The 15,049-nt window shown below is 47.8% G+C and overlaps 1 protein-coding gene across 11 annotated transcripts in view; it reads left to right on the top strand.

The window, feature by feature from the left end:
* Nucleotides 1-15,049, top strand: part of ADD1 (adducin 1) — an 83,046-nt gene that overhangs the window by 54,310 nt on the left and 13,687 nt on the right. For 7 of the 11 annotated variants that reach the window (XM_081812708.1, XM_081812709.1, XM_081812707.1 and 4 more), the window contains 6 exons: nt 3,948-4,028; nt 4,324-4,473; nt 6,302-6,445; nt 6,552-6,650; nt 7,360-7,536; nt 12,508-12,852. In XM_081812708.1, the coding sequence (XP_081668834.1) occupies nt 3,948-4,028; nt 4,324-4,473; nt 6,302-6,445; nt 6,552-6,650; nt 7,360-7,536; nt 12,508-12,852 (996 nt within the window). The remainder of the gene's footprint in view (nt 1-3,947; nt 4,029-4,323; nt 4,474-6,301; nt 6,446-6,551; nt 6,651-7,359; nt 7,537-12,507; nt 12,853-15,049) is intronic. The other 4 variants (XM_081812712.1, XM_081812710.1, XM_081812715.1 and 1 more) reach the window with 1 other exon arrangement.

Raw genomic sequence — 15,049 nt, 5'->3', positions numbered from 1 at the left:
ACAGTCTAAGTGTTACTATATAAACTCTTAACAGAAAAGAAATGTATTTGTCAGTGCAACCAAAAAGTGCTAACAGGTCATTGTGCCCTTTCTTTGAAAAAGGGCCTAGGGATTTTCTGCTGAAGGGAGTTAAGAGTGCTAGCAGGCATTAGAGGATTGGAAATGATTGTCTGAATTAGATCTCTGTCTTAAGATTGCATCAGGTTTTGAGAAGCTTTGGGGGTGTCAGAAGCCAGGGTGGCCCAGTTAGCACATGAGCTGGACTTTTCCTCGTGGTGGTGCTTAGCTAATGCGGAGGCCTTTCCATCTCTAAATGCCTCTTGGTGGTAGTGGTGCTAGGTTCAGCTCCAGTGTGGACCCCGGGGAGTGCTAAGCCTCGCGGGAGGAGGTCTGGAGCCCACCTTTGTGGCCAGTGTGCTGTGCTTCTGGGACGTGGTATAGATCTTTGCCAGAGATGCTGTGTTGGGTGTCTTTGGTTTTCAGGGAGTGATCTTAAAATCTGCTACGTGAGTGCTCAGTCCTTGTGGACAGACAAGGGGCATCAGGTATGCAGGAAGATTCAAAGTGAGGGTAGCACCAGCCCATTGGAAATTTACTTGCAGATATCATCTGCTCTTGTTCATTTCACACCTATATTTAGTACTTTTGCTTTTATTTTTTAAAGATTTATTTTATTTTTAATTTTATTATGTTAATCACCATAATCATCATTAATTTTTGATGTAGTGATCCATGATTCATTGTTTTTGTATAACACCCAGTGCTCCATGCAGTACGTGCACTTCTTAATACCCATCACCGGGCTAACCCAGCCCCCATCCCCCCTCCCCTCTATTACCCTCAGTTTGTTTCTTAAAGTCCATAGTCTCTCATGGTTCATCTCTCCCTCCAATTTCCCCTGCTTCATTTTCCCCTTCCTTTTAGTGTCCTCCATGCTATTCCTTAAGTTCCACAAATAAGTGAAACCATATGATAATTGACTTTCTCTGCTTGACTTATTTCACTTAGCATAATCTCCTCCAGTCCCATCCATGTTGATGTAAAAGTTGGGTATTCATCCTTTCTGATGGCTGAGTAATCTTCCATTGTATATATGGATCACATCTTCTTTATCCATTCATCTGTTGAAGGGCATCTCAGCTCTTTCCACAGTTTGGCTATTGCAGACATTGCTGCTCTTGTTTATTTTAGAGAGAGAGAGTGTGTGTGTGCGTGTGGGAGGGGCAGAAGGAGAGAAAAAGAGGGAATCTCAAGCAGGCTTCATACCCAGCATGGAGCCAGGTGCGGGTTTGATCTCACAACCCTGAGATCATGACCTCTCCTTAAAATATACAATTTTTTGAGTCTGAAGCAAAAAAGGAAAAAGTGCTGGGGCGCCTGAGTGGGTCACTTGGTTAAGCATCCAACTCACAAGTGTATTTTAAGCTTTTTCCATTAAAATGTGTAGATTTGCTAGGCTCTTTTTTTTTTTTTTTTTGAGATTTATTTTTATTTGAGAGAGCAAGTGAGAGAGAGCATGAGCAGGGGGAGGGGCAGAGGGAGAGGGAGAGGGAGAAGCAGACTGCCTGCTGAGCAGAGAGCCCGACTCGGGGCTTGATCCCAGGACCCTGAGATCATGACCCGAGCTGAAAGCAAGAGCCCGACGCTCAACCGACTGAGCCACCCAGGCACCCCTAGATTTTAATTTTTAAAGTAGAAGCACGGAGATAACATATGCTACTGGCAGGAGTATACATTTAATTAGGCCCTCTGGGAGATAATTTAGTGTCCCTGAAAAACCTGACCATGTATACTAGGAGACAGGTACAAGAGCGTTCACAGAAGCATTGTGTTTAGTAGCAGAAGAGGAGCCATGGGCTCCTTTGACAGAAGAATGGACACATTCATTGTATATTCATCCAGTGGATGCCGTGCATCAGTGACCGTGAATAAAGGATAGCCATGCATATCATAATGTGGAGGAATCTCAGAAATAGTGTTGAGAAGGAAAGGTCACTGAGAAGTACAGTATGATTCTAATTATTTGAAGTTCATAAGCAGATAAAAATTAAACAAGATATGGCTTTGGGATGAATATGTATTAGGTAAAACTGTGTAAGGTCAAGGAAGAAGATGCTTAACACATAATTCAGGATAGTGGTTACTTCTGTGGAATGAGGGAAGAGACAAGCTTCTGGGATACTAGAGGGTGTTTGATTTATTATTATATTTAAATTGTACACATACCCTCTAAACACTCTTTATACTTTGTTGCTAGAAAAAAGCTGTTAAAGTAAGTAAAAATATCTGACGTTTGATTTTTCCTTATTTCCAACCTTATTTTTCATTTCAACCAATAAAAAAACAAAGGAATGCCTTGTTTTCTGTTTTGACCCAGTTTGGGAATTGGGACACTTGTATAGTTAGTTTTGTTTTAGATAGTTAAAAAGATGCACGCTTTTTAAACTATAAGAACTGACTTTAGAAATAAGCCTTGCTAACTCACCATTAATGGGAAAATATTTTCGGGAAAGGTGGAAATCACATGTGCATTTTTGAAACAACCAGGAGAGCAGAGAACAGGGAAATGGGGATTTACAGAGAGTGGATGTCATGGAGGTGGATTTAGAACAGGTTCGTTCATTCATTCATTCATTCATTCATGCTGCTCCTACTACCACTAGTTGCGTGTGGAGATGCCATTTACTGAGAGCTGTATTGTGAGTACGAGCTCTTATCATCCCCTCTTTAAGGATAAGGAGACCAGGAACCCAGGGTCCCAAAGCAACCTATCCCATACTTAGCAGAGCTAGGATTCTAACTAAGGTCTTACGTGACTGTGGATTGGAATTATGCTATACTTTGGGAGTCAAGTGAGTTTAGCACGACGGTGACGTGAGGAGGATGGGTAGTTTCAGGTATCTGAGAACTAAATTGTAGAAGTGGGGGGTTGGGTTTGTTCTGTGTTGCATACTAGAAGGAGTGATGAGAAACTCAGAGGGACAGATTTCTGCTCAGTATGAGAGAGAACATTTGATGACCAGGTCTCTAGCTTTATTTCCATCTGCACCCCAGCCCCTGTGATGGAGTTGGCGGTCAGTAACTGTTTGCTGAATGAAGAAATGAGGAGGCCAAGTGAGGACGTGGTGAGCCCATCATGACACCTGCCCCAGCAGACCCTGTGTGTGCTTCTGTTCAGGCCCCTACAGGAGTCACTACACTGGTTAGGAAGTTGGGCTAAACACCGGAAGTCCTTTCCCACGAACGCGACACTCCACCTGCCTCATCGCCATTGGAGTTCTTAGCCCAGCAGTGAACGCGTTCCAATATGATGGCTTTGGGAAATCATTTGAGTCTCCCAAAATCATCATAAAAGCCAAACTGACTTTTTGGAGGGCAGGACTCTTTTCTCCTGTGGTATTACTAGCATCCAACACAGGTACGTAGCATGTGCCACATCGGTACTGAATGAATTGTGGAAAGAAAGCTGTCGAGGAGGGAGCAGACTGACCAGGGGCCCGGTGATGTGGTGGTGTTGAGACTTTGAAATCCATCAGGCCGTAAGGAAGAGCTTTCTGTTGTTTGTGATGGTTAGGATTGTTCACTAGTCTGTAGGTTTTGAGCACTAAAGACAAAGTCCATTTTGACAAAAGGAAGTTTTGGTTTTCACTATGATACGCCTGAGGCGCCTTTCTGCATGTGGTACTGGCTTGGTAGCCACCAGGTTTCTTCTTTATAAAGTCAGTTGTCATGAATGCAACCAAGATGCACTTACGTACCTGAGAAGTTTACTACAGTGTAATGCTGAAAGCTTCTGGTATCTCTTAGCTCCATGAGAGATGCTGTACTTACAGGCTTTCCCACGTAGCTCTCAGAATGCGTACAGCAAACCTGTGAGTTTGTGGATGGATAGAGATGCAAATAATTTCAGTTGGATTTTTGAGCTGACTCAGCAATTTTCCTTACAGACCAGAGTGAGCTCCGAGCAGGAACATTTCCTCATTGTTCCCTTTGGACTTCTCTATAGTGAAGTGACTGCATCCAGTTTGGTAAGAATATCCTTTTCCTCTTGGACATCACGTATGTTTAGGTCATAGTCGATAATTAAACACCTTTTAATCCCCATGAGACATGTAAAACCTAAGAAAGAGGAAGAAGTTTATGTTTTGTGTGATAAACTCAGAGAAAAACTTTAGAATTACTTATAAAAACTTTAAACTTTGGTTTAAATAATTTCTAGGAAGGGTCATTTGAAATCCTCGGAAGCTAAGCAGGGTCAGGCCTGCTTAGTACTTGGATGGGAAATCCTCTTGACATTTTAAATTTCTGTTTGCTTATTCTCAGGTTAAGATCAATATACAAGGAGATGCAGTAGATCGTGGAAGCACTAATCTGGGCGTAAATCAGGCTGGCTTTGTGTTACACTCTGCCATTTATGCTGCGCGACCGGACGTGAAGTGCGTGGTGCACATCCACACCCCAGCAGGGGCCGCGGTGAGTGCGCTGCTCGGGTAGCGACCCAGAGTTTGAAGCTGTTTAGTGAAAGGCACTTCACACTTCCTCACAGTTGTGCTCTCTTGAGGCAACAAGTCAATAAGCCTAATTTTGTTGGAGTAAAAAAGGTCTTTTACTAAGTTTGACTTTCTTAAAAGGTTTTTTTTTTCTTTTAAGGGGTCCATACACTCTCTAGTTTTGGAAAACCTGTGTGAATCTGAAAGTGTCCAGTAGACTTAACAGAAACCAGAAACTCGGAGCGAGTTGAGGGGGGAGGTCAGACTTCAGTGTGTGGAAGACCGCTGGGAGCTGCAGAGGGAGGGCCAGAAGCGGACACCTTGTCTGTGAAGAGGGTGGGGAGGGAGGGGCCCAGACAGGCTGCAGGGGGAGGGTGCTGTGGGCTCAGGGAAATGCTAGTGGGATGCAGGAGACCTGGGCCTGCTGATGGTCCCTGGGGAGGAGCCAGGAGGGAGAGGGGGAGGTTGCGGCCTAGAAGCCCCTAGATGCCTGCCTGGAGCCAGCAGACGCCTGGGCTGGATCATGATAGGACAGAGGAGGAGCAGCTGTTGCAGGATGAAGGCACAGAGCTTGTAGGCTATTAGGAGAGCTGGCCTCCAAGCCCGGAGCTTCCCCAGAGCCCGCCCCAGCTCAGTCACCACGCCTGGGCCCTTCTGGTGCCCACAGGCTAGACCTGTGGGCATGAACATGCCCATTCCAGTTGTTGGTACTACAACTATCCAGAATTGGCTTTTTATCACCAGTTATGTACTTTAATGACTTTCTGGGCTTATTTATTTGTACCACACATAACCTCATGGAATCAGTAATGCTGAATTTTCACCTATCTTGATGTTTCAGTGTCATGCATATTAGATTGTTTTGATGAATGTTAGATCTATCTGGCGTATTTATTTTACTTTGAATATGTGGTTCTAGATATCAACATAAGAGTTTTATTAGAGCTATCATTTTCTGAAAATTTTTTCTAAAAAAATGCGTGCTCTTCCAACCACAAAAAGTCCGTGCATTTTAATGAACCGTTAGAGGTACCTTTGCGAAAATGGTTGCAAACAGCTTACCGTGTAATTTGTCTTAAAACATACCAAGTCACTTCTCTTGGAAATTTCTTCTCCTGGGAAGGCTGATGCCGTGAGTGGGATTTCATGTGGTGTAGCCTTTCTCACGGTGGTGTCTTTTAGATGAACTTTTGTGTGGATACTATTGGAATCTTTGGAGCCTGTTAGTCTAGGTAGAAAACCTTCAAGATTAGCACGTTCCAAAGTCCATTTGGGAACGTTAAGGAAACCTAAGGCCTATATGAACACTTAAGATTGTTTTATTGCAATAGAAGAGAACTTAGACAGCATAATTATTCTAAACTTCAGAAATTGGTTTTATCTACATTCCAGTTTTCGGTCTCCCCTACAACCCGAGATGACAAGTGCGTCAGAACCTTACAGCATGTCCAGACCCCCTCTTTGCAGGGTCATGGCTCAGTCAGAGGGAGCCTTGTCTCTCCTCGCAGTAGGGCCCGGGCTCATCTTGCCAGGAAGCCTGAGCTCATACAGTGTTACGATCAGTGTGGGAGAAGTCCAGAAAGATGTGGAATTTCTTTTGAGGCTCTCCCAGCGTTGTGATGCCTTTGATTTTTAAGTGTACATTGGTAGTAAGCCCCAGAAGTTCATCTTAAGTTCATAGGTTCATTTATTTGAGAAGAGAACAAAATAAAATATGTTCCCCTTTTTATTTCTTTGAGGAAAGCGTTTGCCACGTCATCAATGTATGACTGTTGATTTGCCTTCATTCATGGTGACTGCTTGTTCTCTAGGTCTCTGCGATGAAATGTGGCCTCTTGCCAATCTCCCCGGAGGCACTTTCCCTTGGAGAAGTGGCTTACCATGATTATCATGGGATTCTGGTTGAGGAGGAGGAAAAAGTATTAATTCAGAAAAACTTGGGGCCTAAAAGCAAGGTCAGTAGGCATCTAATCTGGCATTTAAATTCTAGAGGAAAGAAGAAAAAAGTCAAAGTAGCTGTCTTCTTGCCTAGCTCCCTCGAGCTTTTGTGTTTCTCCACAGGTTCTTATTCTCCGGAATCACGGGCTCGTGTCGGTTGGAGGGAGCGTTGAGGAGGCCTTCTACTATATCCATAACTTGGTGGTCGCGTGTGAGATCCAGGTAGGGGGCGGCCGCTCTCTGCTGGCTGTGGCTTATTTGGGCGTTTGCAGGGTTCTTGTAGATTTTTGATACTTGTTTTGTAGGAATGGGTCTTTGCATAATCTCTTTACCCAATATGAGCTAGTAGATTTGGAAATTGCCCAGAACAAATGCCATTTCAGTGATTACTGGCCTTTTCATTTCTAGTTTTTTGTTATTCAAATACATAAGTCACCACCATTTATGGAGTGCTAGTGTGTGCCAGCCCCGGTATCAGATGCTTTATTTACATGTTATTTCATTTGCCCCTCGTGGTGCTGTCCATGGAGAAGCAGGTACAGAGAAGGGAGAGACTTGCCCAGGCGCCACTGAGCCAGCTCTCTTCAACCCCAAGTCTGTGCCCTCCCCACTGGTACCTTGACTTCCATCTGGGCAGCACTGCAGTCCCCAGGCTCCTTCATACAGCCTAAAAAGGGCATTGTTTCCCCATTTTCTCCTCCAAGCATGAGTGCCCAGTATCTTTGTTTTGCTAAAGAAGAGCTTCTGAAAATGACCTTGTGTGTGGATAGCCTGTCTCTGTCCATCCTCCGTTTTTTATTCTTACACTCTGATGACTTGGTTTCTTCTGAGAACTACATTTCTGTTTGAGTAATCTCTTGTCATCATCTCATCTGATCCTCTTGCCGTCAGTAAGGAACTCAAACTGTACTATTTGCTTGTTTTGGAAAAGGTTCGAACTCTGGCCAGTTCAGGAGGGCCGGACAACTTAGTCCTCCTCGATCCTGGCAAGTACAAAGCCAAATCCCGTTCCCCGGGGTCCCCGGCTGGGGAGGGCACCAGCTCACCTCCCAAGTGGCAGATTGGCGAGCAGGAATTTGAAGCCCTCATGCGGATGCTCGATAATCTGGTAAGAACGTTGTTACCACCTGACAATAAGGCTTTTGTTCTGAAAGCAGCAGCGTGGTGTTTTTATAGCAAGTGAAATTGCTGTCTTTGTGTGGTATCTGAGTGCTTTCACCCTCAAAAATCATGAAGAAGCACCAGGGCAATTGAACTCCTAAGTCACGATAAAATACAGAGGGGAGGGTTTCTTGTGTTCCTTTGTTGTTTGAGAAGAATCGCCTTTGGACGGTGTGGGGACAAGAGCACTAGAGCGTGCTCTACTCGGGAGCGGCTAGGTCGCCCCTGGGGTAGCAGTGAGCACAGCACCCGTCCTCCCACAGGCAGGCCGGGGAGGGGCGTGGGGGGGTGCTTTCTTATCAGCTAGCCGAGTGTTTTGCTTTTTGTTTTAACAGTAAGTTCTAGGGGCGCCTGGGTGGCTCAGTCGTTAAGCGTCTGCCTTCGGCTCAGGTCATGATCCCAGGGTCCTGGGATCGAGCCCCGCATCGGGCTCCCCGCTCTGCTTCTCCCTCTCCCCCTGCTGTGTTCCCTCTCTCGCTGTGTGTCTCTCTCTGTCAAATAAATAAATAAAATCTTAAAAAAAAAAAAAAAACCCCAAAAAAACCAGTAAGTTCTAGCTACATGGAGCCCGATTACTGTGTTCCACAGACATTTGCTGCTGATTCATTGTGTGGGAGACCCCCTCCTCCATATCGCAGGGACACAGAACCCAGCACCGCATGGAAGCTGGGACCGTGGTGTTTTCAGCATACTAGGGCTATTCGGATGATACCCAGCAGGATGTGGTCTGTGTTAGAGGGTTCAGTGAGGGACCTCATCCTTTGGCAAGGATCAGGGAGGAAACTTGGTGGAAACATCCACCAAGTGGATGTCACTTGGAAATGACCTCAAAGAGTAGGTAAAATTGTGGTAGGCTGAATTGGGAGAAGGAAGGTGTCTGTGCGACCGAAGACACTGCAGGGGGGTGAGGGGTACGGATATGCCTTCCTGGTGTGAGCAGGTTCTTCAGATACTCAGAACAAGGCATTGTAAGGCAAACGATTCTGTCCTCCAGAGACTTTGGGCCCTGTGCCTGCTGCCGTGTCACACTGTTTAGATGGGGTTCGAGAGAGTCCATCCTCTTGCCACATGACATTAGGCAGTGGAGACACGAGGACCTGTCCCAGGAGCACGGGAGCGAGAGGCCTTAGGAAGGCTGGAGTCCCCGTGCGTTGCCATGGTGTTCTGGGCGCTGTCGACAGCAGCACCAGGGCCTGTGGGGCACGTTCCAGCCTAACAGGAGAATGTCCTGACTGTTGGACCAGGTAATGGAGGGGGTAGGTGGTTTCAGGAGGCAGGAAGTTTAACTTTCTCAAAGATTTTGGAACTAAAAGAGTATCTGATTCCGGGTGTGCCAGGTGTCCTCAGAGGCTGGATTTGTTAGTGAGGAAGGAACAGAGAGAGCAGAATCTTCCATAACTTCTGAATGCATTGGATTGCATTAACTGACCATCTGCTCTTGAGCCTGTAGCCGCTAATAGGACACGAGGAGTGCATGACCTAGCCGGAGAGAGGGACACACAATCCCAGATGCAGCGGAGCATCTGGGATCTGGGTTCTGACAGAGTGTGATGAGGGCTGCAGAGGTGGGGATGGGGCACAGGCTGGGACTGGTCACGGGAAGCAGGGCTAGGAACGGAGCTCGCTAAGGAGATGGAGGAAGCAGCTGCCCTTAGGTAGCAGGGGGCAGTGGAGGCTCAGGTGTCCTCCCTGGGTGGCAGGTTCCCCCGAGGGGCCTGGTGAGGCAGGGGCGCTGGGGTGGCTTCTTCTCTCCTCCTGTCAGGCACTCTGATGTCTCACTGCTCTGTGACCTCTAAGTCAGGCAGGGAACAGGAAGGAGGACTAAGAATCGAGAACACCAGCCCACCACATCTTGTGTGCTCAGTGCCTTCTTGAAGGTGGAGAGAAACCAGAATTAGGCAATAACTCTAATATGCTAGAGGAGGGAGAGAAAGGATGAAAGATGAATAGTGAAGCGCTCGTTACAAGGGTGTGGCATTCAGTGTCCTTACTGCGCATGGTCATTATTGTCATTTTTTAAAAAATATTTTATTTATTTATTTATTTATTTGACTGCGCGCACACAAACAGGGGGAGCGGCAGGCAGAGGGAGAAGCAGGCTCCCCACTGAGCAGGGAGCCCGATGCAGGACTCGATCCCAGGACCCTGGGATCATGACCTGAGCTGAAGGCAGACGCTTAACCAACTGAGTGTCTCAGGTGTCCTGATTATTGTCATTTTTGATATGAGAAGGCTGTGTAGTGTATAAGAAATAGTAATTATGATTATGGTCCACATTTTAATGTAACATTCTGATTAACCATGTATGTTTGCCCATAATTGAGTAGGGTAGATAATAGTTGGAAGATTCTCCTACTGTAAGAAGTATTTTAACGTAGAGTTAGAAGAAATGCTAAATTGTTTCCCAGAAAAATCAAGATGTAATTCCAACTTCTCAAAGAAGGAAGAAATCCGTGTATTTAACTATAAGCCAAGCCCTTATAGCAGGTCTGAGGCCCGAGGATTGCCTCTAATTTTGGCATTACAGCATTTAGAGGGGAAGAATAAGAAATCCTACTCTTTCAGGATAAAATTTTGTGAGGTTCTGGTGGTTTATCCTGGAGTCATGGAAACGACTCAGATGTCTCCCTAAGCAAGAGGAAGCTTGAATTAATAAGAACTGTATTTTTCTGAAGATAGCCTTTTTACCACGGAGCTGTTATCTTTTATCGTTCCTCAACAGGGCATGCTCAGCAGTGGAAAGACTGCAGTATAGACATTTACCTACCTTCCTGAGGGTAGTAGTGGTGGGGAAAAGAAACAGCCACCGACAACTGCATTTAGGGGTTGTTACCACCCTTTTTTTTTTAATGTAGTAAAGGAATGATTGGTAATGAAAGTGGCTTCCCAAAGAAAAGGAGCACCCAAAGGGGAGCAAATTCCTGAATTGGGAGAAATGTGAAGGATTCCAAAGCACCTTGGCAGTCAGGGCACCGGCCATGGTCCCTCTTATATGACTAGCCCCTGATTCTCCTGTTATTCACTGTTCTTCATGGCTGTGAATGACTTGGTCCAGACATGCAGCTGTGGGTCAGGAGCTGGCTGAACCAGATTCTTGGCTTAGGGTCTCACAAGAAAGGCTGCAGTCAGGATGTTGGCCAGGACTGGATTGTAATCAAAAGGCTGGATGGGGGAGAATCCACTTCCAAGCTCCCTGAGATTGTGGCAGGATCCATTTTCTTACAGCTGTAAGAGTCCTGGCAGCTTGGTTCTTTAGAGCCAGCAATGGTCAGAGAGACTCTCTCAAGATGGGTGCTACACTCATGGGGCACCTGGGTGGTGTAGTCAGTTAAGCTCCTGACCCTTGGTTTTAGTTCAGGTCACAATCTCAGGGTTGTGGGATTGAGTCCCATGTCAGTCTCTGCACTTGGCACAGAGTCTGCTTGAGATTCTCTCTTCCTCTCCCTCTGCCCCTCCTGCTCAGGCGCTTTTGTGCGCTCTCTCTCTGAAATAAATCTTAAAAAAAAAAAAGATGGGTGCTACACTCTTAAGTATTGCATCCAGTCACTTTTGCCACGTTCCGCTGGCTGGAAGCAAGTCAGGTCCTGCCCGTGCTCCAGGAGGGAGGGCCTTACAGGGGGTAGGGACCATGGGGGGGGGGGGTCATCATAAAGTCTGTATGCCACACCCACCAGATGCTAAGCAGTGGATAGGAGGGATGAGTAAGACATCATCCTTGCCTTGGAGAGATTGTGGGAACTCGAACACACGTTGGTCCTGCACGTGGGCTTGGTGCCATTACAGTGTGTTACAGAGGCGCGAGCTAGCAGGGCCCGTGTCCTAAAGCCCTAGTGAGTGGTTATGAGGCAGAATGGAAGATTGAACTCGAACATTGCTATAGTCAAAGGTGAAGCAGTTTTGCCAGGAACCAGTTGTCACGAGGATACTTGTTTGGCCTTCCCCAAAGATTGTCACAGTATCTAAACTTTATCTTAAAAAGTAAACAAAAAATTAAGTAGGTTGATTAATACAGCCTGTACTGTAGCCAGCATTAAGTAAGCCCTGTTTAAGTGTTCAGTTCATTAACTTTCTGAAACTGAGCACACTGTATAACCAATTCCCAGATCAAAAGACAGCAGCACCGGGCGCCTGGCTGGCTCAGTTGGTAGAGCATGAGACCCTTGACCTCAGGGTTGGGAGTTCAGGCCCCACGTTGGGTGTGGAGCCTTTCTTTTTTCATTTTTTTTTTAAGATTTTATTTATTTATTTGAGAGAGAGAGACACAGCAAGAGAGGGAACACAAGCGGGGGAGTGGGAGAGGGAGAAGTAGGCTCCCCGAGGAGCAAGGAGCCCGATGTGGGGCTCAGTCCCAGGACCCTGGGATCATGACCTGAGCCGAAGGCAGACGCCCAACGACTGAGCCACCCAGGAGCCCCTGGAGCCTACTTTAAAACAAAACACCCCAGCAACACCTCAGGACCCCCTGTACTCCTTTCAGGCACTTACCCCATCCCAGAGGTGACCACTGTCCTATCTTCTACAGCAAACATTGGTTTTACCTCTTTTGTCCTTTTTATGAGTGGAATAATACAACGTGTTCTTTCCCATTTGGTTTCTTTGACTCAGCATCATATTTGTGAGATTCACCCTAATGTTACCCCTGGTACTGGAGTGTTTGCTCTGATTCAGGGACCCTAGTCCATTGTGTGGGGTTCCTCACTTGGCCCACTCAGGTGTTGCTGGCTCTTTCTGACCTGGGGCTGTTGGAACAGTGCTGCTTTCAGAGTTTTAGTGACCATCCTTGCGTCTCTGCTGGCATGCACCTAGGGGTCGGGTATGCGCGCGCCCAGCTTTTCTGGGGGTTTCCACACGGTTTTCCAAAGTGACACTGTGTCGAGATCTGGAATGGTGACTGTCTTTCCGTCTCTCTGGCCCCTAGGGTTACAGAACTGGCTACCCTTACCGATACCCTGCTCTGAGAGAGAAATCTAAAAAACACAGCGATGTGGAGGCTCCTGCGAATGTCACAGGTTACTCCTTCGCTGGTGATGGGGACCCGGGCACTTGCTCCCCTCTCAGACACAGTGTTCAGAAGCAGCAGCGGGAGAAGACAAGATGGCTGAGCTCTGGCCGGGGCGACGATGCTTCTGAGGAGGGGCAGAATGGAAGCAGCCCCAAGTCGAAGACTAAGGTGTGGACGAACGTTACACACGATCGCGTGAAACCCTTGCTGCAGTCTCTCTCGTCCGGTGTCTGCGTGCCAAGCTGTATTACCAACTGCTTGGTCTGTGCCTACCTTACTGTTCATAGTTAGATGACGTAGAGCAAGTTGGGTAGCTGGGGCTTCGGAGGCTTTGGGAATCCAGCCCCTCTGACCTGGATTGAAAGCAAACCTTCCTCATTAACCTTCTTTAGTCTGAACCAGAATCTGCTTTATGCATCAGCTGTAATTCAAGTAAATCTGTCTGCTTGAAACTGCTTAAGATCTGTCGTAGGTCTTCAGTAACTCCAGCATCACCTAACTCCGCAGAGATACTAAGTAACTTAAGTGTGTTAACCCCTAAGTCGGAGCTGCCATTTAATTCAAATTGTATTTAAGGAATCGTAAAATTTCTTGAGCTGTGATCCCAGTGTCGTAATCTCCAGTGGTTTCTTGAAGTCACTGCAGTCTGTGCTTTCAAGTCTTCCGTGTTTTCTTAAGCAGTTTTCCCTCTGTCTCATGGGTATTTTCTCAGCTGACCTCGTCCTTTCTCGTTAGCCTCGTGCCCTGCTTGCTGTCCCAAAGCCTCCGAATGCTCTCAGCCAGCTACCTTGTGCATGGACTGTTGCATGTGAGTAGACGGCCATAGTGGTGAGTCTTGTGACTCCTGCTGGGTGTGGCGTGACCCACGTGCAGCGCAGGCCACCCGCAGGCTCCCGCAACAGGCCCTGCGGCGTGCGTTGTGCCAGGAGCCACCGGCACTTCCCTGAGAGATACCTGTTGTCCTGGTGCTCACGCCCTGTGCGGACCCGTCTGCACTCCGCTCCCCCCCCACCCCCAGCTGGCCACGGACAGTCCAGCGGCTCGCGAGCCCCAGACTGGGGAGGCCCCCTCACGGGGTCTCGTGAAGAGCCAGGGGCCGGGGCAGACTCCTCTCTGCATGACTCGTTCTGTAGGCGTCCACGTGACGTTAGGTCAGAGGGCCTGAAACAGTGGGCCCCAAGTGAGCAGGCGGGGCCTCCTGTTCCCCTAATAACAGTGTTTTTACTTTATAGATTTATTCCAAAGAACACAGCTCTGTCTTCCCCAGGTGGCTCTGGTGAGAGAGCCTCTGAGCTCCTGAGCAGACGGGGCACGTGGGCAGAGACTCCGCGTGAACGTGGCGGGGCTCAGCGTTCGAGCCCGTCTCTCCTCTCGCCTTCCCCCTCCCTCTCTGCCTCTCCCTCATTTTGTTTTTCTTTTCCAGTTTCATTTGTTTCATTTTTATTTATTTTACTTGTTAAGGGGAGTGGGCTTAAAAACCAACTTTCTGCTGCTGATACAAGTCCGCAGCGCTGAGCGGCTGTGATGAGGTTTTCCACAGCACCCGCGGGGGGGCAGCTGTGGGCTGGAGCAGACGCGCATGCGCGTGAGGTAGCGCGGTCCGTGCGCCTGCGCGCCGGCCGTGAGGTGTGGGTCTTCACCGTTCCGGGGTAGTGCAGACTCCAGGCGGTGCTCGCAGGTTGGTATGTGAACTCACAGTCACTGTTCTTAAGTTTCAGACGCGTTCAGGCTTCTGAGGTTATTGGGTTAATGTTTTGACTAAAACCTATTTTTAGTAAAGAGCTGGAGTTACTTGTATCTGAGAAGATAAGCGTCAGTGAGTACCTCACAGCTCCTGCCCATCCCACACTCCCCTTCGCGGCGGCTGAGCATTTGCCGGTTGTGTCGCTTTCTTTAAAGCCTTACGGTTTATGGCTCGCCGACTGCCTCCTGAAAGCGCTCCGAAAGGCATATAACGTCGCTGGCCTTGTTTTACCGTTCAGTGCCCCCCCATGCCGAGGAATTAGAGTGGGATGAAAAACCCCGTCTGTGGTTGGAGATCCAAAAAACCCGCCTGTGAAAGGCGCGGCGTGCCGCTGCTCCGCACTGATGACTAAAGCAGCCTGCTAACACGAACTTGTGAAGCGCCTCACGTCTGTTTGGGATGTTTTTGTAACACTCTGAGGTGTTAAGTTATATAAAATACTCGACATCACCAAACTGCGGCGGGCGGCCGCCGTGCACACGTCTGCACGCTCATTTCCTGGGGCGGGACGAGCTATGCCGGTAGCGCATTCGAATGCCGTAGTTTCTTTCCGGGCCAAACTTCGGTGATGCCCACTCCTGCCTCACGGTGCGGTCCTTCCCTTCACCTGGGTGGCAACATCACATCGCTTTTCCTGACCCTGCCATCTCATGCTTCCAGCGGTTTTGGCGTTGATGACTCTCAGGGCGGTGAACCAATGTGCTCTGAAGGCGC

This window comes from Leptonychotes weddellii, chromosome 2 (genome assembly GCF_054177405.1).
Source record: "Leptonychotes weddellii isolate Sample4059 chromosome 2, ASM5417740v2, whole genome shotgun sequence".
NCBI classification, from domain to species: Eukaryota; Metazoa; Chordata; class Mammalia; order Carnivora; family Phocidae; genus Leptonychotes; species Leptonychotes weddellii.
Note: the sequence above shows the minus strand (reverse complement) of the source record. Positions and strands in the feature narration are given on the sequence as shown.